This window comes from Tenrec ecaudatus, chromosome 13 (assembly GCF_050624435.1).
Source record: "Tenrec ecaudatus isolate mTenEca1 chromosome 13, mTenEca1.hap1, whole genome shotgun sequence".
NCBI classification, from domain to species: Eukaryota; Metazoa; Chordata; class Mammalia; order Afrosoricida; family Tenrecidae; genus Tenrec; species Tenrec ecaudatus.
In genome coordinates this window covers 37334732-37357061 of record NC_134542.1, presented here as the reverse complement: position 1 = coordinate 37357061, position 22330 = coordinate 37334732, and the positions used below count along the sequence as shown (strand labels likewise).

At 42.0% G+C, this 22330-nt stretch overlaps 1 protein-coding gene and 1 non-coding gene across 2 annotated transcripts in view; both read right to left on the bottom strand.

The window, feature by feature from the left end:
• Positions 1-22330, bottom strand: part of CATSPERT (catsper channel auxiliary subunit tau) — a 100988-nt gene that overhangs the window by 61630 nt on the left and 17028 nt on the right. The window contains exons 3-8 of the mRNA XM_075529069.1: positions 21750-21801; positions 19908-20053; positions 11063-11185; positions 6679-6723; positions 4481-4549; positions 1493-1572 (exon numbers count right to left, since the gene is read on the bottom strand). Coding sequence (XP_075385184.1) covers positions 1493-1572; positions 4481-4549; positions 6679-6723; positions 11063-11185; positions 19908-20053; positions 21750-21801 — 515 coding nt within the window. The remainder of the gene's footprint in view (positions 1-1492; positions 1573-4480; positions 4550-6678; positions 6724-11062; positions 11186-19907; positions 20054-21749; positions 21802-22330) is intronic.
• Positions 20298-20406, bottom strand: LOC142425116 (U6 spliceosomal RNA). Its single transcript, XR_012779490.1, has one exon. It is a non-coding gene; the product is annotated as a U6 spliceosomal RNA (small nuclear RNA).

The following is a 22330-nucleotide window of genomic DNA, read 5'->3' as shown; positions in this document are numbered from 1 at the left end:
ACCCGGTGGCTCTGTGAGTTAGAGACTGGGCTGTGCTGAAGGAAAAAAAAAAAAAAAAAGATCCTCTGCTCCTGTCGAGATTCATGGTCTCAAAAACCCTACATCCGGTCACTATGCCTTGGAAGAGACTTGAGGCCAGTGGGGGTGGGAAGTAGTAATTCCTGAACAGTTGACTAGCATTTTAAAGTGCTGCTTGTGTAGCTTATTTAATCATTACAATAATTCAAAGAGGTACTTCTTGTTTTGATCTTATTCAACAGATCAAGTAAGACGGTTTGGCTCTGCAGCCTGCACTCTTGCCTCTTGCTTCCATCTCACCTCGAGCTCAACCCTCGTTGCTCATAGGTGCTGGGCCAATCGCAATGTAACAGTCTCTGTTGTGACTCTACAGACCTATAGATGTCCCCTCACTCCTCCGGGAACAACCTAAAAACTTTACTCATTTATGAAGTCTCCCCTTAAACACTATTTCTTTCAGAAGCCTTCATTGGGAGCCCTATCCTCCCCGTTTTCCCCGAGAAGCATTAAAAGCACCTTGGCTACGTTCCATAACTCATGGGAACCAAGTATCATTTACCTGTGTATTGGCAATGCCTTTGGGCAGAGGGGACATAGCAGACCTTCAGTGAGGGCCCAACGTCATCTCCCGTACTCGGGCATTTTTATCAGGAGAGACCCGTCCCTGGAGAAGGACATCCTGCTTGATAAAGCAGAGGGGCAGCACGAAGAGGAAGGCCCTCAGCGAGATGGGTTGACACCGCGGCGGCAACAATAGGTTCGACCGTAAGACCAACTGTGAAGCTGGTGCAGGAGCAGCCAGCGCTGCGTTCTGCTGTACAGAGGGGTCGCTAGGAGTCGGAGCCAACTCCGCAGCACCTAGCCAAGCAGCAGCCGTTTGGTGACGGCCTACAACAATAACCACTTCAGAATATAGTCGCCATCATCCTCTATTTAATTCTCTCAATTGCATTAAAATTTCCCCTGCTGCTTATCCTTTGATTAGACTATAAATGAAATTTCTTTCTCGGGTGCTCATTTTCCTTTAACCGACATTTACTGTTGAAATATCAAGATTTGTTGGCACACTCTATTTTAGTTGTTTTTATTTCCAGTGGTATTTTTGGACATAGATTTTTTTTCTGAAGATGTGAACGTAACCAAAAGGGTGGAGGTTCACGTCTACTCAGAGACAGAGGTAGCTCGGAAGAAAAGCCTGGTGGTTTACTTCAGAAAAACCAGCCACTGGACGCTCTGTGGAGCACAGTTCTCCGTGGGTCAGCGTTAGCTCCACGGCAACTGGGTTTCCTGGGGGCCGGGAGGGTGGGGGGGTGCATTGACGTTCAGTACCACTTACTGCTCTCTCTACCTGGGAGCTGGTCCATCCTGGCCAGGTCCTGGGGCAAGCATAACACAAATGAACCACTCCATCAGGCATGGTACATTTTCAATATTCACATGATCTACTCTGATTAATAAGACTTTAAACACTTACGACACTGGGTCTATCCTTTCTGGAGGCGGTACAACAGACATAAACATGGATGGCTCAATAATCTTCTGAAGAGGTTTTAACTGAAGGAAAAGACAAACATTTTAGTACAAATTACAGTTCACCCTAACCTTACTCACCACCAAGATTATTGGCAAAGGCCTAAAATGAGACAATGAGAAAATAATGACGACGAGAAAGAACTGTACAAATATTATCTCTACTCCTGTGAAACAAGAGGAAATTTATGGGAACCAAATACTCAAAAGAGAAACTAGCCCGGGGAGCTAGAAGCCCAGAGAAACCATGGCCTCTTTAACCCAAGACCAGACAAGCTAGATGATGCTCAGCCACCACCACCAGTCCTTGTGGCCAGGCCACACTAGAAGGTCTCAGAGAGACTGGAAGGAACATGTGGAACAGAACTCACATTTCGTTAAAAACCGAGGGGCAGGTTTACTGGGCCAGGGAAGACTAGAGGAACCCTCTAAGCCTAGTGTCTAGGGCTACTCTTTAAATCTGGAATTCAAACCACTGATGCCTCACAAAATAACAAACATCAACTGTGAGTATTGTGCACCCTGAAGTCATCATCTAAAGGAACCAGACAGTAAATATTGACCCTGTACCAAAGATGAGAAGGTAAAGGGGGACAGAGAAGCTAGATTAATGGAAACAGAAGGGCTGAAATGGAAATAATGAGATTGTTGGAACATGGTGAAAAATGTCACCCGATGTCACTAAACAATATGTATAGAAATTGTTTAAGTGGGACCTGAATTTCCTATGTAAACGTTCACCAAAACACAATATAATAATTTTAAAAGTAAGAAACAATATTTATTGATAGTTTAATACTTGCCAAGTATTTTATACCTTTAATTCCCCAGTAATCCTATGAGGTAGATAGCTTTGCCCATTTTACAGATGAAACTGAATTTTAGTGATTTTCTTAAGGGAAACCAAATAGGTCTGAAAGCCAGGATTTGAATGAAGCTCTGGCTGCCTTCAAATCCATGCTCTCTTTACAGTATCATGATGGACAAGTATGGGACTAGACATCATATACATATTCATATACATTAACTTTTTAAAAGTTGAGCTCTTATTTATATATCTCCTTCTTTTTCTAACAATATGTGTGGTCTTTGTTTTAGTAGATTCTAACGCCATATAACTATAGCCCTGGAAATACAGTGGTGATGCCTTCAGCTCCGACCCATAAAGTCAGCAGTTCGAAACCACCAGCCGCTCCAAGGAAGACAGATAGGGCTTTCTACTCCCGTTAACAGTTACAGTCTCGGAAAGCCACAGGGGCAGTTCTACCCTGTCCTGTAGGGTGGCTGTGAGTCAGCATCGACTTCCTGCACTGAGGGTTTTAACTACATAAAAAGGAGCCGCGATGGTGCAAGGATGAACACTTGGCAGCTAACTGAGTCGTCTACGGTTCAAACTCACGAGTGCTTCATGGGAAAGAAGACCTGAACGTTTACAGCCTACGAAACCCTAGGGGCAGGTCTACTCTCTCTCCTGTAGAGTCATGATGAGTCACAATCTGCAATAAGGTACACAATAATAGCAACACAACACCTACAATACTTAGAATAAGCCAGCACCTACAAGGACGTCGTGCTTGGTAAAGCCGAGGAGCAGCGAACGGGGAAGGCCGTCGACAAGACGGATGGACACAGTGGCCAAAACAACGGGCTCAACCGGAAGAACGAGTGTGAGGAAGGCACAGGAGCAGGCGGTGGGCACAAGGGTCTCTGTAAGCCGGCTCCGTGGCACCTCACAATGATAAAGCAATGCTTGCCCTGTTTTCCTGAAAACACGTATGTCATCCTAAGAATGGGTATTGTCATATCAGCATAGTATAGTCCGACACAAAGCCCACCCCTGAAGTTAGTGTTCAGGCCGTGACTGTCACACAAACCTAAATGAAGTACACAATTAGGGGCCCCATCAATCCTAACTCATAAAAAGAGAGAAGAAACAAAACGACGGAAGGAGAAAGGAAAGCGAAAGAATAGAAGGTAAAAAGAAAACGTTTGTGCCTGGTATCTTTATCTGTGTATTACTTCTGAATCCATTCTCATTAGAAATCCTTATAATATGCCACAGGCAAAATTTTAAAATGTTACAGAGACTTCTTCATGGTGCAAAGTAAGAAGAGGCAAGACCCCAATCCAGCATCAAATTTAAAACCACCCGAAATTATGAAAATAGCAACAATGACATGAAAAAGAGTGTGTAAAATAAAGATGATTAGAGGCGGTTATAGTTACGCTATAACTCTACTATAACGATACTGGAGCTAGATTTGTAAATGCCACCACGCTGGGCTACTATCCAGGGACACCAAAAGCTCTTTCAAACATCAGGTGCTACCTTCCTAGAACACGTCCTTTGAAAGATCATTCTTTGGGGCAATAATTTCCCTTCTGTCTTAAGGAGATACGCAAATACACGAACAAAGGTTAGTGCACAAAAATGTTTTACTGCAATCTGGATATACGGTAATGATTTAGGGGGATGAGACCAAAGCGAGAAATATATGTTTTTTGGATATATTACTTGCTAGATGAATCAAGAAGGGTTCACATAATATCAGATATTGAAATTACCATGAAGGAAATGAAAAGATGTGGTCAGAGCATAAAATATTAGCTGAATGATTCAATCTTTAATATTTGTAGATGTAAAAATCCACATCCAGTTCTTGAATCCTGAAATAATTTTGTCTTTAATTAAATAAATCTGTTTATATATTCACATACACAAACAAGCTAATTTTATATTAAAGACATTTAATATAAAATACCATTGCTTTTAAATGTATATGCAAACAATGAGAACATTTCATTTTTCTGTGGACTGGAGAAAAATACCATTTCTTAACTATTTTAAAGAGATTACCAAACTGGGAAGGGTACAGGCTCAATATGACTGAAGAGCTACAGTAACATTACTTCATAAAGAAAGTGTACTAACCTGATGTGAAAATCCAAAACCGAAGTTTCCATAGGAGAACTTAAATTCTATCTCCACCCTGCAGATAAGCTAAACATTTGGAGAATTTATTTTTAAGTTGAATTTGAATAATATTTTAATGGAGAAGTGACATCTCTATCTTAACTTATGAATTAGAAAAGCCAAGCAAGAATCTCCCGAAAGAACGCTATACAAAAATATATTAAATTTATGGTAAGTTAAAAAACATCGAGCCCCCAATAAAATGATTTTTTTAAAGTGTCAAAGTTGAAAAGTTAAGAATACTATATAATTAAAATACAAAAGATATCAAGTGACAGTTAATATGATTATATTGAATACAATCGCATATGAGTAAGTCAAAAAGTATTGCTGGAAGGTCACCCTAACCTTTCATTTTTTCCTGGCCTGTCCTCCCTCGGCTCCACCTGCTTCTGAAGGCGGAGTCTCCTCTTCCCACCGAGGAGCCCTGGTGGCTCAGCGGTTCCACGTCGGCCTGCGAGCTGCAAGTTTGGCGACAGAGGAGGCTCCCTGGGTCCCTAAGATTCTGCAGTTCTAGTCAAGAATCTCCTCCCGGGTAACCGGGAGTCTGGATTGACTGGATAGCCCCAAGAATTCTGGGGTCTTCAATGTGCCCTACGTCAAAGCGACAAAGTGGGCATTCTCAGGAGGATGGAGCAGTGTACCTTTTCAAGGTTCTTGGAGCTTTGGGCGATAAAACAGAAGTCTGCAGGGCAACCCTGAGGCTGCCAGGTGGGCGGGTGAGGCGTCCTCTCTTCTAAGCACGAGCGAGCGCATTGTTGTGATGGGAAGTCTGTGTCTGAGGACAGCTGTCCTAGCACTTTTCCTCACCAATGCAGTTTTCCATTTTCTGGAAACTTCTTCCTAACAAGCCTCTGTGTTCGTCCTTAGTTCTTTGAGAAAACCTATCAAGATCACTCTGTTGGGATCCCAAAATCCAGTTCCCGTCAACCTCTCTGCCTTGACTTTAAGTGACCCCGCAGATCACAGAAGCTACGCTTTTGATTGGACCTTTTTTTAATTAAGGCACCCTAAACCAGAATAATATCAGGGTGTTACTCTGAGAACCTGTCTGCAGCCGTCCATCCATTGCACACACGTTTCAATGCGTCTGGTTAGCGTGAACTTGTGCACCCAGTAGCAGTAATGCTTGACTTATCTTCACATATGTGAGCACACGAGTTTATGTGTACACAGACATGCACCGATTTAAATGTTCTCGCATTCCCTCCATCTTCTTACATTTTACCATAAAAATTGACCTGGTACTCAGACCAGTGCGTTTACCCCTCCCATCACCAGGTCCCACATAGAGGAAAAGAAGCGCGGTGTCTGAGGTAAATCACCGAGGAACTCAACGCAGATTTGGAGCACGGCTGCTCCCGGCCTCAGCGGCCCGCCCGCCTCCTGCGCACCGGGGGTACAAGCTCACCGCACAACCCACATGGAATTGGCGCGGGCTCGGAGAGCAAGGGGGGCCGGGGGAAGGTGACCACCTTTCCCCAGGTGATGAGCAATGTGAGCGGACACACACTCCGCCCCACGGGTCACGTGCTCCCCAACCCCCACGGGGTCGCCAGGGCCCCTTCGGAGGGCCCATCCCCTCCGGCTCCTGCCTGTGCACCCCCCCCCCCACCCCGCAAAGAGGAGGGGAGGGGAGGTCAGGTCAAACCGGCGCGCAAGGCCCAGCTCCCCAGGTGTGCGTGTTGTGACTGCAACTGCGATTTCCGCATCAGAGAAGAGACCGGCGACGGCGCCCCCTGGCGCGCGGGCCGATCGGTGCCCACCGCTGCTCCGAGTGGTGGCGCCCCCTGGAGGGAGGGCTGAGCGCAACAGGTCTGCGGGCCTGGTTGGGAGAGCTCAAGGGAGCGCCCAAATCTTGACGCCAGGGCGGTATGCCGCAGAGGGACACAACACGGCCAGAAAAAGGCATCTTACCCCCTCACCCAACGATTTCTAGGCTTTTCCACCAGTCAGCAGTAAGGTAGCAGCTTTTTTAAAAGGGCACCGCAGTTCCATTTTGTGAGTCAATATTGTACTCTATGTAAAACACACATAATGCCTTAATATGCTATCATGAGAAGAATAAAACTCTATGGGCTCCAAACATTAAAGTCATGGGAAGCAATAAGAAAATATTACATGTTCACAACACTAAGTTTTAGGAAAGTTCTTACTGTGCTTTTACTGGAAATTTGAAATTCTTCAGTAAAGCATCCTTTCTAGAAAAAAGGAATAACAAAAATCTTAAATACAGAATCATTCGGGCAGATCCAAATCATTTTATAGTAATCAGGTAATGGTTTTTTAAGTGCACGTTATTATAAATCTAATAGTTGAAACAAACATAATGAATGTTCAGTAAAAGAACAAGAGCAAAAAAGAAAACAAGAAAAAAGACAAACAATCCAGGTGCACGTGATGGGAAATAAATGTTACTGTTTACCTTTAGGTCTAGACAAGAAGCCCCCCATTTTGGAATGACTTCTATGCCCACACTGTTTTAGGGGTGACTTAAATCTACACGATCAGCTGACTCCTGACACAGCTGTCTCTCTCTCCAGCAGGGAGGGACTTTTAGGATCTTTTACACTAGGCGAGGTTTTGGTGCCTCGGCCATCTCTTGTCCTCTCTGCTCTCTTCTAAGTCTTTTCCCCTAACCCAGCATCTCACAGGGTCCTTCCTTTCGAGCATTTTCCCCTACAGCTCATGGGATTCTGATTCCATAGCTACCTTAGATCTTTTAAAAAACATTTTTAACAGCTTTGTTGAGACATAATTAATAAACCACCCAATTCACCCATCTAAAGTGTATACTTTGTGTGGTTTCAAGTATACTCAGAGATACATGAAACCATCAATAATGTCCATGTTAGAGCATTTTCCTCGCCTTAAGAAGAAAGTCAGGGCCCCATAGTCCATCTCCCCACCTCTAAGCAACTGCTAGTCTACTTTCGCTCCAGATAGAGTTACCTACGCTGGGTGTTCAAAGAGAGAATGAACTACAATGTGGTCATTTGTGACTGGCATCCTCCACTTAACACAGTGTTTTCAAGGACCATGCGGTTGTAGCATGGAGCAGGTGTTCACCCTCTGTGTGTGAAGGAATGTCCACGGGACAGATGTACATTTTGTGTACATACATTTGAGTTTTTTCCCATCTTTGGGCTCCAGTGGAAACTGTAGTTACTATGAATATGGCTGTTATAACCATTCACATACAAGGTCGATGTGGACATAAGTTTTCATTTCTCTTGGGCAGACACACCTAGGGGTGCAATTGCTTGATTATATGGCAAGTCTATGAGAGCTACTGGTGATGCAATGGTGCAATTCTATCCTCTCACCTGGGCTGGCTCCCCTCGGCCAATCTACGCCTATCACAGGGATGGCCTCGGAACAGCGACCCCTTCTTGCCCTCTGCTCGGACGGGGTGACCATGAGTGAGGGTTGCCTGGCAGCAGTTCACAGCAGTGGCAAGTCTAGGTTTCTCATCTGAGGAAATACTCAAAGATGGTTTTCCAAAGCAGCAACACAATTTTGCACTCTTGCCAACCATGTATAAAGGGTTCTGATTTCTTCATGCTTTCACCAACAGTTGTTGCTAACGGCATTTTTCCCTCCTAGTGAGGTGGCGTAGGGGTGGGCTGCGTCTTGCAGTCAGCAGTGTGAAACCACCTTGATTCCTTGGGAGAGAAACGCAGCTTCCTGCTCCCGTAAAAAGTCACAGCCGTGGAGGGGAGTTCGACCGCCTGCCCCATGGGGTCTCTGTGAATCAGAACCGAGCTTTCCTCATGGCCAGGAAGCACTGCCTCGCTGGGGTGCTGATGTACACGTCCTTCGTGTGGCTGGCCATTTATATACATTCTTTGGAGAAATGTCTATTAAAGGTGTTTGCCCACTTGTAATGGGTTACTTGTTGAGCTATTATATATTTTGGATGCAAATCTCTTATAAATCGTATGTAAACATTTTAAGTGCTTTCTCATTCTGTGGTTGTCCTTTCACTTTCTCGATGATGTCCTTTGAAGCTCAAAGGTTTGATTTTCGAACAATTTCAATGTATCTATTTTTTCCCTTTCACTGCTCATGCTTTTCCTGTTATTTACAACTAATTTCCTTCAACCACGGTTTAATTTTGAGTGTATAAACTACAGTTTCTCTGATGGCTTTATTCTTGAGTATTTTATTCTTTTTGATGTGCTTGTGAATGGAGCTTTAATTTCATGTTCAGACACTTTCTTGCAATTGGACCAGTGGTGAGAGTGGGGATACCGGAGGGTCGAGGGAGGGTGGGGTGGAAAGAGGGAACTGATTACAAGGATCTACATATCACCACTCTCACCACTGCTCCTGAAGGGATCATCTGTCCTGGATTCTCTGTGTTTCCAGCTCTCATCTGTACCAGTGTACATCCTCTGGTCTAGCCAGATTTGTAAGGTAGAATTGGGATCATAATAGTGGCGGGGGAGGAAGCATTTAAGAACTAGAGGAAAGTTGTATGTTTTATCGTTGCTACCCTGCACCCTGACTGGTTCGTCTCCTCCCCACGACCCTTCCGTAAGGGGATGTCCAGTTGCCTACAGATGGGCTTTGGGTCTCCACTCCGCACTCCCCCTCATTCACAATGACATGATTGCAATGGACTTTTTACATTGATCTTTTATTCTGCAACCTTGCTGAACTTGCTTATTCGTTCTAATCGGTTTTAGTAGATCCTTAGGAGTTTCTGTAGCATTTCGGCGTTGGGCTGCGATCTACATGGTTGGCAGTTCCAAACCACCCACCAGCAGCTCCTCAGGAGAAAGTCTGGGCTTTCTACTCCCAGCATACAGGCAACAGTCTTGGAAACCCACAGTGGTCGGTAAGAGTCAGCACTGACTCGATGGCAGTGAGTCTGGTTTGGTTTTGGTTCAGGAGTTTCTGTGTGTAAATAGAGATTGCGTCACATCTTCCTTTCCAATTTAGAAGCTTTTCATTTGTTGTTCTTGCCTGATTTCCCCGGCAAGTACCTCCAGAAAAACGGGAGTAGAAGCGGCGAGAATGGACATCTGTGTCTTTCAAGACTTCAGGAGTAAAACATCCAGTCTTTGTATGCTGTCAGCCATGAATTTTCCCTTGTAATTCTAATTTACAGAGTGTTGTTATAATGGGAATTGGGTTTTCTTAAATGCTTTTCTTGCATCTGCTGGGAGGATCGTGTGATTTCCCCCCCCCCCCCCCGTTATTATTAAAGTAGTCAATATATTAAAGTAGATGATTATCAGATTTTAAATTTACATTCTTGAGGGAAATACTGTTGGTAATAGTGTTTCTGGATTGGATTTGCTGATATTTTGTTGGAGATTTTTAAATTCCTATCCAAAAAACAGTGTGCCTGAATTTTTATTTCTTGTGACCCTGATGCTTTAAAAGCATGTAAACTACTGTCAGTCTAGATTCAGTTTGCTTAAATTCAGGTCAAACATTTTTGATGAGAGTAAGTTACAGTTGATGTGTACTCCGCATTGTATCGCACAGTACATGATGGTGAGCTGTCCACAAGTAGCTGGGCTAAGTTTGAGTACTTGGTTAGGGGTGACTACAGCCACGTGGTTAAAGGAGTTACTACAGAGCTCTCTGTTGTAGGGTACATTGCCCCCTCAGCAACCACCCATCTATGGATCGCTACTCTGTCACCACACGCAGCTATCTTGTCCCCAATAAACCATTACCTAGTGGTTTTAGTACAATGGCTAATCATTTATTATAAAGAGTTGAAATGGTTAGTTTGTACTTCTATCATTCTATAGTCTTTTGTTTGTTTTAAAACTTGTTTTTAAAAACCCTTTCATGGTCCTTTTTTTATTCTTTTTTGAGGATCACCAAGTACTTGTCGATCTTTCTTTTTTCAGAATGCTAGCCATCTCTCTGATGCTGGCCGTACCCTGATATTGGCCAGTACAACCCACCCCTGCAACTGGGCTCCGACGTGTTTTTTACATGCTGCCACAAGTCCTTGAGGGCTTCCTGGTTTTGTTCCTGAACAAGTATTCCTGGAAATGCTGCATCTTGCTTGTGTGTCCACTTATCAAACAGTGCTCTCTCTCCCTCTAAGCTCAGGGCACCCGTCCCAACTGGAGAGCGAGGGATGGAAAGGAGGAAAAGAAAGGGTGGAAGCAAACTCTGTGAAAACTCTGCCTGAAACTTGTACTTCCCGCACATGCCTCCCACACAAGCAAATTACAAGCAACCTAACTATTGATGAAACAACTGAGCTTAACTCTGAACTGCCACCGGAAAAACAGAACTTGTAGTTAGGGCCATACCTTAAAATATTTCAGGAAGCATTTCATACTAAAAGATGCTTTTTTTAAGTTGTATCACTACTCTTCTGGAAATTAAACTTGTAAAACTAATATCAGGGTGCTACAAAGGCATTCTGTAACAGAGGGAGGTTTGTTAAACACTGGAGTTTGAAGGCAGGAAATTAATAAAAAATCCATCGGTGACATAAAAATGGCAACAACAAATAACAACTTGCGATGTGATCGCGAGGTGAGAACGTGGTTTGACACCCACCTGGATTACTTCATACAGATGTACCCGAGCAGTCCCCAACAAAACAGGAAACGATGCTGTGTTTTCACACTCCAGGAGCTCCAGAAAAATATTATTTCGCACATCATCTTGACGTCGGGGAACCTCAACATTAAAATGCATAGAATTAAAAGTATTAAATTTGAAGTCAGAATTTCAGATATAATGTCTGAGTGTGTATATATATATATACATATAAATTACACTGTGTGCATACCTAATGAGTAGTTTTTCTTTGTCACTAGTCGTGTAACTTTTCAATTTCACGGTCGCCTAGATGCTAATGTCAACATCAATCAGGATCTTGCTTGTCTGGTGTCAGTTTTAGTCTTGTTGAAACACCATTGTTTACATTTTTTTCTTTTTTTTAACTCTATAGAAAAGTTCATTCTCATCTCTTACGGAAACTATACTGAAAGCCAGACATCCAATATTCTTTTTGGTCTGTTTTTTTTGTTTGTTTGTTTTCTTTCAAAAGAATATATACCATCTGCCCAGCTATCAAAAAAGATAGTGTCTGGGGTCTTAAAGGCTTGAAGGTGAACAAGCGGCCATCTAGCTCAGAAGCAACAAAGCCCACATGGAAGAACACACCAGCCTGTGTGATCACATGGTCCCGAAGGGATCAGTTAGCAGGCATCAAAGAACAAAAAATCATATCATTGGCTGCACACCTCCATGATACGATCGCCGAGGACAAACGGGTGCATAAGCAAATGTGGTGAAGAAAGCTGATGGTGCCCGGCTATTAAAAGAGATAGTGTCTGGGGTCTTAATGGCTTGAAGGTGAACAAGCGGCCATCTTGCTCAGAAGCAACAAAGCCCACATGGAAGAAGCACACCAGCCTGTGTGATCATGAAGTGCCAAAGGGATCAGGGATAAGGCATCATAAAAAAAAAAAAAATCTTACCATAGTGAATGAAGGGGGAAGTGTAGAGTGGAGACCCAAAGCCCATTTGTCGGCCACTGGAGACCCCCTCACAGAGGGGTCTAGGGGAGGAGATGAGTCAGTCAGGGTGCGATATAGCGCCGATGAAGAATACAGCTTTCCCCTAGATCCTGGAGGCTTCCTCCCCCCACCAACAACCATGATCTGAATTCTACCTTGCAAGTCTAGACAGAGCAGAGGTTGTACACTGGTGCATATGGGAGCTGGAGGCACAGGGAACCCAGGGTGGATGATACCTTCAGGACCAGGGGGTGAGGGGCAATACTGGGAGAGTAGAGGGTGAGTGGTTTGGAAAGGGGGAACTGATTACAAAGATCGACATGTGACCTCCTCCCTGGGGACAGACAACAGAGAAGCGGGTGAAGGGAGATGCCGGATAGGGCAAGATATGACAAAATAATGATCTATAAATTATCAAGGGCTCATGAGGAAGGGGGGAACAGGGAGGGAGGGGGGAAAAAGAGGACCAGATGCAAAGGGCTTAAAGGAGAGCAAATGCTTTGAAAATGATTAGGGAAAAAATGTACTTATGTACTTTATACAATTGATGTATGTATATGTATAGATTGTGATAAGAGTTGTATGAGCCCCTAATAAAATGTTAAAAAAAAAAAGAATATATACCATCACTTCACTCAAAACTCTCTCAACCTGTGTCAACCTTTATTTTCAGTAACACTATGGTTCCCGCTGCAATTTTCACGTTGTCAGTAAGTGTCCCTCCCATCCTGATGCCACTTTCTTCTGAACTACACCCCTGACAACACCTGCCTCTCATTGTAAACTGTGCAGTGCTCTAGCGAAATGCCTGCCTTGTCATCGATGGACAGGTTCGGGATCAGTAAAAGGAAGTGCCCTGCGACTTCCTTCTTTGTGTTGTTTATCAGTATTTGTCACTATCCACAGAGTCATATGCCTTTGCATTGTCACTAAAACACTTTGCATAGTCAATAAAACACATGTAAACATTTTTTTTAAAAACCTCTCAACCTTAAGTTCAGTAGCACAATACTATTATTGTGTGATCTTTAAAGAGCCATATACTTTTCTCCCCCTCTCCCCCCCCAAAATTCTAGGTGCTTTTTATTGTATCTTTCCCAACAATTGTTTAGTTATATTTCTCTTCCCCTGAGAAATGAAGAGAGAAAAAATTCGCTATCAACTTGTGTGCCAGGTGACCTAGAACTGCAGCTGTCGAGGCCTTGGAACACAGAGAAAAGAAAAGGTAGACACAACCGGGACTTCCGGGAAGATGGTGCCGATATGGAGCCCCCTGCCTAGATCTCCCCTTGTGTGGCACAGAGATCAACAGGAGGAGCCAACTTGAAGGAGACTGACAGTGTCTGGAGTCACCCTCTCAAGAGGGGGGAAATGGGAGATAACCATCCACTTGACGCTCTACAACATCAAGAAAAGACTGGGGCAAATCAAGCCCTCTGACCGCCCCCCCACCCCCACCCTAGGAATGGAAGGAGATCATTGCCGGACAACCAAGCCAAGAACTCGGGAGAGGAACATCTGCACTTTGGAGGAGAGACTGACAGTTCTGTTGGTGAGTACAGTGGGTGCCTGCGGAGAGGTGACCTTACATCAGCAAGGAATGTTTACCAATGACTGTAGGGAAGCTAGGCAGTCAATGGACAAGATTTTATGTTCCTGGGTAGACTCTAGAATCAGTTTCTACCTAACCCTTGATGAACCATGCCATGACTAAACAGCATAATGACTTTGGGTGCTGGCCATGCAGACAGAGTGGCATAATCCAGGGGCTACACCAGAAGGGCTTGGCACAAAGGTCCAGTTGAATGAATTGAACCCTGCCTCAAGTTTACCTGCACCCTTGAACTGAGAACTGGGGTGCTCATGGAGAGTGGCCGTCCTGGACTGGAGGTGGCTGACACTAGAACCTGGGGAACCCCGGGCTCGGGGTTGTCCAATGGGTGGGTGGGGGGCAAGATCACCCTGTGTTTGGTGTCTCAAGGCCCACCCTCAGAGCAACATGACAGGGTTTGCTCTGTTGAGTAGGGATCTGCACTTGGAGGAAGTAATCCAGTAAGTTTCCCCCTGACCCTAGCGATTGAATTATATGATAATGTGGATGATGTACCAATAAAATTGTATGATAAAAAATTAAAGACCATCCCCAACCCTCCTCCCATAAGGCAAAAAAATATAGCCTCAGTGATGAGATAAACCTTTCTCCCAACTCATCTACAGAAGACTTCAAGAAAGTCTTGCACTGCTGAGCAGGATACGGGGAGAACGTCTCTAAGAAGCTATAAGCAAAAGCCAATTCATAGGGAAGCATTACTTCAGCTCCACCAGACTGTTCACACGTCTTCTCTTTTTAGCTTGGAGTGATCTTGAACTCAGAGTGGCCTACAGGGACTGCTTCAGCACTCTCCTACAGCACAGCTCGAACCACTGCCTGTTCTGCAGTTAGCAGCCAGCCCCACACTTAACCTGTTTTGCTACCAGGAGTCCATCTTTCTTAGAGCTGAAACTTTCATCACAGACCTCTAAGAAATCCAGAAAATCATAGTTCCCAGATTTCTAAGAAATCCAAGGCATATGAGCAGGTTATAGGAGAATTTCAAATTTCGATTCACAGCACTCACCTATGTAAATTTGGCTACTCAAAAAGATGTTTTCTTTGCTTTACTTTTTTCATTCTTTTTCCTGATTGTTCTTCCCGCAGATTAGTATTGGGAAATTCCCCTACAATTTCACTAATTCTCTTTTTCATTGATTCAGTTCTACTGTTTTGCCCTTTCTATTACCTACTTCTGAAATCTTACTATTAATTTCTATTTGCTGTTTTTGTATAGCTTCTAATTTTGTATTTATTTTGTGTCCTTTTGGTCTTGTAGACACTATCAAAAGGAACTATTTTGCATGTGATGAGAATTCCAGAACAGGAAGAGACTCCCCGCCCCACTCCCCAAAAATGCACAGAGAAAAATTGTTGAATCATACTCAAACTTTCTTAAGCAGAGACAAGGAAATAATTCTGAAAGCAGCTCGGGAAAAAAAACACACCAAAAAAAAAACAGTGACTTACAACTGAGTACCAAAAGGACTAAGCACTGATTTCTTGGCAGAAACCATGACGGCAAGAAGGTAATGGGATAACATGTAAAATTCTGAAAGAAATAAAAAATCCAACCAAGAAATATATACCCCACATAAAACTGTTCCCTAGAAATAAATAAAAGGTAAAAAAATTTGTTAAAAACAGGTCAGCCTTGTAAGAAATGCTAAAAGGAGTTCTTCAGACAGAGAACCAACCATGGCAGACAACAAACTGAGATTAACATACAGATTATACCACCCAGAAATCAAACCAGATATAGAAGTATCTGAAATAAAGTAAACCTACAAGAATGAAAATAGGGAACCAGATATATCAATTTGCAAAGAAGATAATTGCAAAATGAAAAGAGAAAATAAAGTGGAGTTGTAGAACTTCAAAATGGAGCCAAATTCAACTAGAGTTCAAGATAGAAGAGAACTTTTCCAACTTGGGAGGAAATAAAAAATTATCTGGTAATCTCAAAGCAAAGTAGCAAACTTTTTCATCAAGATAAAAAAGAGAAAAATTATAAAGATTTACTAAATACAAAAACAACAATAAAGGGAATGATGACAAAGATTATCTCAGCCAAAAAACTTATATGGAACAAAGAAACCAGGAGAACCACACACCCATAAAGTAGCAAATGACAGCAATAAAACCATACTTATAAATAATTAGAGTGAATCTAAATGAATTAAAATACACCAACTAAAACAGAAAGTTGTGGAATGGATTAAAAAAAAAAAAAACCAAGACCCATCGGGTACGCTGTCTACAAGAGATCCACCTTAGAAACAAAGGAAAAATAGACTAAAATTCAAAGGGTGAAAAAAAATCAAGCAAATGACAATCATAAAGAATTGGAATAGTTCTTGTTAGATGCCACAATGTCCGTTGCCACACACAACAAAGCACTGCCCAGTCCTGGGTTCTATGTCTCTATGCTTGAGCCCATTGTTGCAGCCACTGTGTCAGTCCATCTCCTCTACTTTACTAAGTCTGATGCACTTTTCCAGGACTGGTCTCTCCTGACAATATACCCAAAATAGGGGAGACAAAGTCTTGTCATCCTTGCTTCCAAAAGGCCCTCTGGCCATACTTCTTCCAAGATAGATTTAGCAATCCATGGTATTTTCAAGAATTCTATCACATTAATTCTTCCTTGGTCTTCCTTACCCAATCTCCAATTTCACATGCATATAAAGTAATTGAAAATACCATGGCTAGAGCCAGGCGCACCTTAGTCCTCAAAGAAACATCGTTGCTTTTCAACACTTTCAACAAGTCTTGTGCAAGATTTACCCAACACAATGCATCTTGTGGTCTCTTGGCTGCTGCTTCTGTGATCACTAGTTGTGGATCTAAGCAATAAGTAATACTTGACAACGTCAACCTTTTCTCTGTTGTGACGTTACCTATTGGTCCATTTGTGAGGGTTTTGGTCTTCTTTACATTGATTTGTAATCCGAACTTATAAAGACCACTAATGAAAACACAGGTGAACTTAAAAGTATTAACAAGTAGTATAGATACACTATTGAGCATAACTGCAAATATACCAAGAGCTGAAGACAAACTAAGTGAATGGGACTCCGAAAAACTAGACACTCGGGCATATTAAAAACTCCACCGAGCACATTGCTGGAGAGAGTAGGAGGGGGAAAACGTGGAACAAAATTAATAAATCATAGAAGAGCCCAAGTTTACACATCTGACAGAGGTAGCTGGGAGTCTAGTCACCCCTTGGCTCTAGAACCAAACTCCTGTCTGTGGAAGATAATCAGCCCTTAACAGCAGATTTACCCAACCACAGGGTTCTTAAGAAAGGAGGAGGAATGGAAACAGGGGGCACAGAGAGAGCAAATAAAGAGAGAGACAATAAGATTGGGAGGGATAAGTTGAAACAAAATATGTACAGCTTCTTGAATGTGAAACTATTGATCTACTCATATAATTCACAATAAAACACTCAGATAATTCACAATAAAAAGGTTTTGTTTGTTTTGTTGTTGTTCTTTTAGTTCAGCAAAAAAGTAAAAGAGAACCCACAGACTGGGGCCAAAAATATAGCAAAGGCACATCGGACAAAGGAATAATTTCTAAAATTTATAGAAAACTTCAAACCCTCAACAACTAAAATGCAAAAAATTCAACTAAAAGAGATGGGCAGAGGGCAGGAACAGACACGTCAACAAAGAAGGCATCTAGGTAGCCAACAATTACATGAGAAAATACTGGAGTCATTGGAGAGATGGTCATAAAAACAATGAGGTGTCACCTCACCCTCAAGTGTATTTTAAAAATACACAAAACCCAGCTGGCAAGGAGGGTGTAGACAAACTAGAGCCATCAGATGCTGTTGATGGGACTGTAAAATGGACCAACCACTACGAAAGGGGGATATAGTGTGGACTTACAGAGGGGGAAACAGAAATACCATATGATCCACCGAGTCTACTACTAGGTATAAATTCTAGAAAATCTGGAGCATGACACAAATATATATATATTCACTGCAGCACTATTCACAACAGACAAAATATGGAAACAACCTAATTACCATCAATAGAAAAATGGATAAGCCATGGAACATGCATACAAGGGCATCCTATACAATGGGAAAGCATGTAAGGAATGTAAAAACACCTCATGACATGGGTCAACCTGGGTGAAGGGGAAGGCAATATAAAACAGAGGTCAGCCCATTCTAGTTTTTATTATTGTCTGCTTTTTTCAATTGAGGTTTTTCTCTGTTTTACTTTGTTGTTGTTGTTCAGGTGTAGTGTGTTTTTCTTTACATGAAGTCCAGGATAGGTAAATCTATAGAGACAGTAACCAGATTAATACTTTCTTAGGGCTATGGCAGGGAAGGTTGGGGGGATGGAGAGCTAATAATAATGAGTAGAAGAATAAGGAAAATATTCTCAAGCTGTGGCGATGATTGCGTAAGTCTTTAATGTATTTAAACCATTAAATTGCATGGTGTGTGAGTTGTATGTTGATAAAACTGTTGAAAAATCTTATGAAGACAGAGGTCAGCAAAAAGTGATGAAGGCAATTAAATGATTTAAAACAAAACAAAGCAAAGTGATGAAGGCAAAGGAAGACATTGGGAGAAGTACAAGATTTGAAGGCAACAGGGGTAAATACGATTCTATAGCGATTTCTACAGTCACAATAATGCATTGATGGAGATGCAAGTTTAACAGGTGTCAGAACAAGAATGAGTCTCTGTCTATGAATACATTCAGGTTTGACAGATGATACTATTTACGCACAAGCATGTATTTACCTGTGATGCAAATAGGGTATAACATACAGGCAGTACAGTTATGAAGACCCCTTGGACACCTTGAGCATCTGACTCTGGACCTGGGGCTCAAGATCACAGTCTCAGGGGACACCAAGATCAACTGACATAACAAAGCCCACAAATAAAATATTCTAAATCCTGCTTTGGCAAGCAGGGACTTGTGAGCAGCCGTCTAAAGTGCAACTCGTGGCTTTCCCCCACTCAGAGCAAAGAAGAGCGAAGAACATCAGAACATGGGGAAATTAGTCCAGGGACTCGTGGGCCAGTAGAACTTCCAGCCGCACAAACCTCAGACCTGAAGAACTCACGGGTACCCGACTGCACCACTAGCAGCTGTAAAATGGATTACCCGAGAGGGCTCTGGGTAGCAGGGAGGAAAACGAGGAACAAAACCCAAAACTATAAATTAAAAAAAAACAATTTGCTACCTACACAGACTATATGGTCTTTAGTTACCTTTCTAGCTAGGAATTGAACTCACCCCTGTGGCTTAATTTCTAGCCAAACAATAGACAAGAGAGAACAACAACACCAGGGAGGCACCCACACCCCAGAATACACAACCATGAGAGACCCAAAGGGCAGCGTGTCCCCAGGATGAAGATCAGAAGGGGAGGAAAGGAGGAGGAAGGATGAGGGACCACGGATGGTACTGGGTGGGGACTGCACACAGTGGCATGAAACAAAATGTGCAGGAATTGTTCAATGGAAAACAAACGTTCTTTGTAAACCTTCATCCAGTTCACAATGTAAAGTTAAAAATTTTAAATTAAAAACATTAAAAATACACTTTTTCAATTTTCCTTTAATCATCAATATAACATCACATTGGGCTCTGGTGGTGCTGTTAGGTAAGCATTGACTTGCTAACTGCAAGGTCGCTGGTTCAAACCCACTGACTGCTCTACTAGAGCAAGATGAGACTATCTGCTCCCATGAAAATTTATAGTCCCATAAATCCTACATAATAATCAATAGCAATGGATTGGGTTATCACATTGGTAAATAAAAGTCTTTGTATATCAGAAATGTTAACCAAACATGTACTCTCTATGTGTACATGTTGTGTTTATGCATATTCCATTGAGAGCGAGAGCATGAGAGAGAGTAGGGGTGGGGGGTGGTCTATATTAGGGTGGGCCCAGGAGAGGAGAGGAAGAAAGGCAGAGGAGATAAAAGGAAAGGATGGAAGATGGAGGATAGAGATGGTTAGATGGGAGGAAAGAATATTTAAAGAAAAATACATTGTGTAATAAAGACTGAAGACCATCAATGGAACCATCTCAGGGAAGAAGTCCATTAAGATTATGCATGTTATAGTGAATATTTATTCACGTAGCCCATAGTATGTGACTAGAATCTGTAAAACACCAACACAAAGATACTGTTTTACATTCCTACCCACTGAAAGAAACAAAATAACTGATGTAATTAGTGTAGGGTATATGATACTATAAAGATGCTTACAGAGAGAGCATTAAACATTACCTGTACAGAAAAATATTTCACGTCATCAAATTTTGCAGTTATGTTTTTTTCACCTTGGGATAGAAAAGTACACATTCTTGTAAGTTTCACCACATTGCTGATAGTGAGGCGGATGAACAAGTTAGTGTAGTATAGTCTTGAAAGGACTGGAAATAAATGATATTCAGGAAGCAAGTCTTGGTGTAAATGAGCATTAGACATTACAAAATTAATCCACTAAATAATGTATTCCAGAACCTAAGAATAAGTTGAGTAGCCATCGAAGCAAATTGCAAAGCAAATTAAACAACAGAACAAAGTAAGAGAAGCAGGTGGTCCCTGGATCACTTCTATTTTTAGCCTCACATTTTCTTTTTCTTATTGACTATTGGTATTTTCATAGTATTTTATAAAAATATGGAAGGCTTCACGGATTTGCGTGTCATCCTTGCGCAGAGGCCATGCTAATCTTCTCTGCATCGGTCCAAAGTGAGCACTAGCCTCACATTTTCATACTGACTTTGAGAAACTTTGTATCTATCGATTTTAAAGAGACGAAACATTTGCAATATGTAGTTGGATTTTTCCTAATAAAATTACATAAATAATTTAAAAGTCAGAAGTATGTCACCTGAGAATATTTTGTTTTTTAATTAGAGACAACAGGATTTAAGGGAATGCATTCCGCTTTCTTCTCATTTACTCTTTAACGCGGAGCATTTGGTGTGTGGTGCTATTCTTTTCCTAGCATCCCAGGCCTTCAAGCAATCGTGATTCCAAGATTGAGTCAGGATCTTCAATAATTCTCTTTTTCTAGAACTCTGATAATTATCTCTATACGGAAAATAAAAGGACCCAAACTGAGCCTAGCTTTTAAAAAAAATCTAACAAGCATCCTGTTTATTTCAAACCACCAAATTAAATCTGTTTTTAAATGTCTAAGAAAAGCACAACTGTTGCTTATAAATAAATTATGATCGTCATCCAAAGGATATATACCATGCCTTTAACTTATAAAGACTCCTGTATAGAGTGACCTCGCGGGTTGCATGTTGGGCTGTTACACCAACATGTCATCATATCAAACCCATCAGCCACTCCAAGGGAAAACGATGGGCTGTCCGCTCCCATAAAGCTTTACAGCCTTGGAAGCCCACGGAGCCAGTTCTACTCTACCCTGTTGGCTCACTATGAGTTAGAATCAACTTGATTTCAGTGAGCTTGAGTTGGTTTGGTTTGTTTAGCCTATCTGGTGACTGGGGTGGATTACAGAAGGCTGGAAATCTTTTGTCACTCTCCACATCAGAAAGTGTTTATTTCTCCTGCCCTTGAATCTGGACTGGCCCTGTGGTCACTTTGACCAAAAGAATGCAATGGGAGCAAAAAATTTAAAAAAATAAAAAATGAATGCAATGGGAGTGGCCAGCACTAGGAGCGGTGAAAGGGAACACACTGAAGGTGCAGAATGTATGGGGATGGCAACGACTCCAGTAATAGAGTAATGTTGCTTTCTAAAATAAGAATTAACCTTTCTTTATCTTGCACACCCCCCCAAATAATATTACTAATAAAAATCCTTGTTACTGCACACAGGGTAAAAGTGCCAACCCTTCTAGCACCCCAGCTGAGAGCAGCCTCTCAGGCGCCCCATCAGAGCACCTGACACATGAATCAATAGGTGTTGCAACCCACTTGAATTGCCAGATGACTACAGTCCCAGCTGTGACAACATGCAAGTCAAATATTGTTAGAAAATGGATAACATGTTAAGCCTCTACGTTTTGGAGTGGTTTGTAACAGCCGTAGGCAACGGGACAGTGCTGTCTGACCAGCCTGCGGTTCGTAAATCAGCAGGAAGGATACTCTGGGATGAAAAATTTCTGCAACTCTTTATATGAACAGCCAGGCAGCCAACCTAAAACAACCAAAATGAAAACACAGAGAGTGAATACACTGAACGGTCAACTGAGGGTCAGTTTCATTCTACGTAGAACGAGATTTCAAAGACGAAAACTCTACTTTATATGGAAAGCATTCAAAAGCAGAGATCAAAGAAAAAATCATAGGCAGGATTTGTGTGAAGTTAACCTAACATTAACAAGAATACAAAATAACAAAATAGTTCATTATCAAATTGGGCCATCACCAGTCTTTGTATTGTCTTTATATTATTTGAGAATTGATCAAATGGGGAGTTTCAGATAAACCCTTGTATCTAATCTCCTGAAGCTACTTTATTCATTCGGCATTCCTTGAACAATCATATGCCAGAGGCTGTGAAGTATTAATCACTTCTTCTTGTAAGAGGTGCTTCCAAATATTAAAGAAAATTGTGCCTTAATCATAAAATCAAATACAAAATGAGTAGAGGATTAATTAATTACTAATACAGTGTTGGCCAAATATATGATCATGCTCTATCTTTTAAGATTTACTTATTTGTT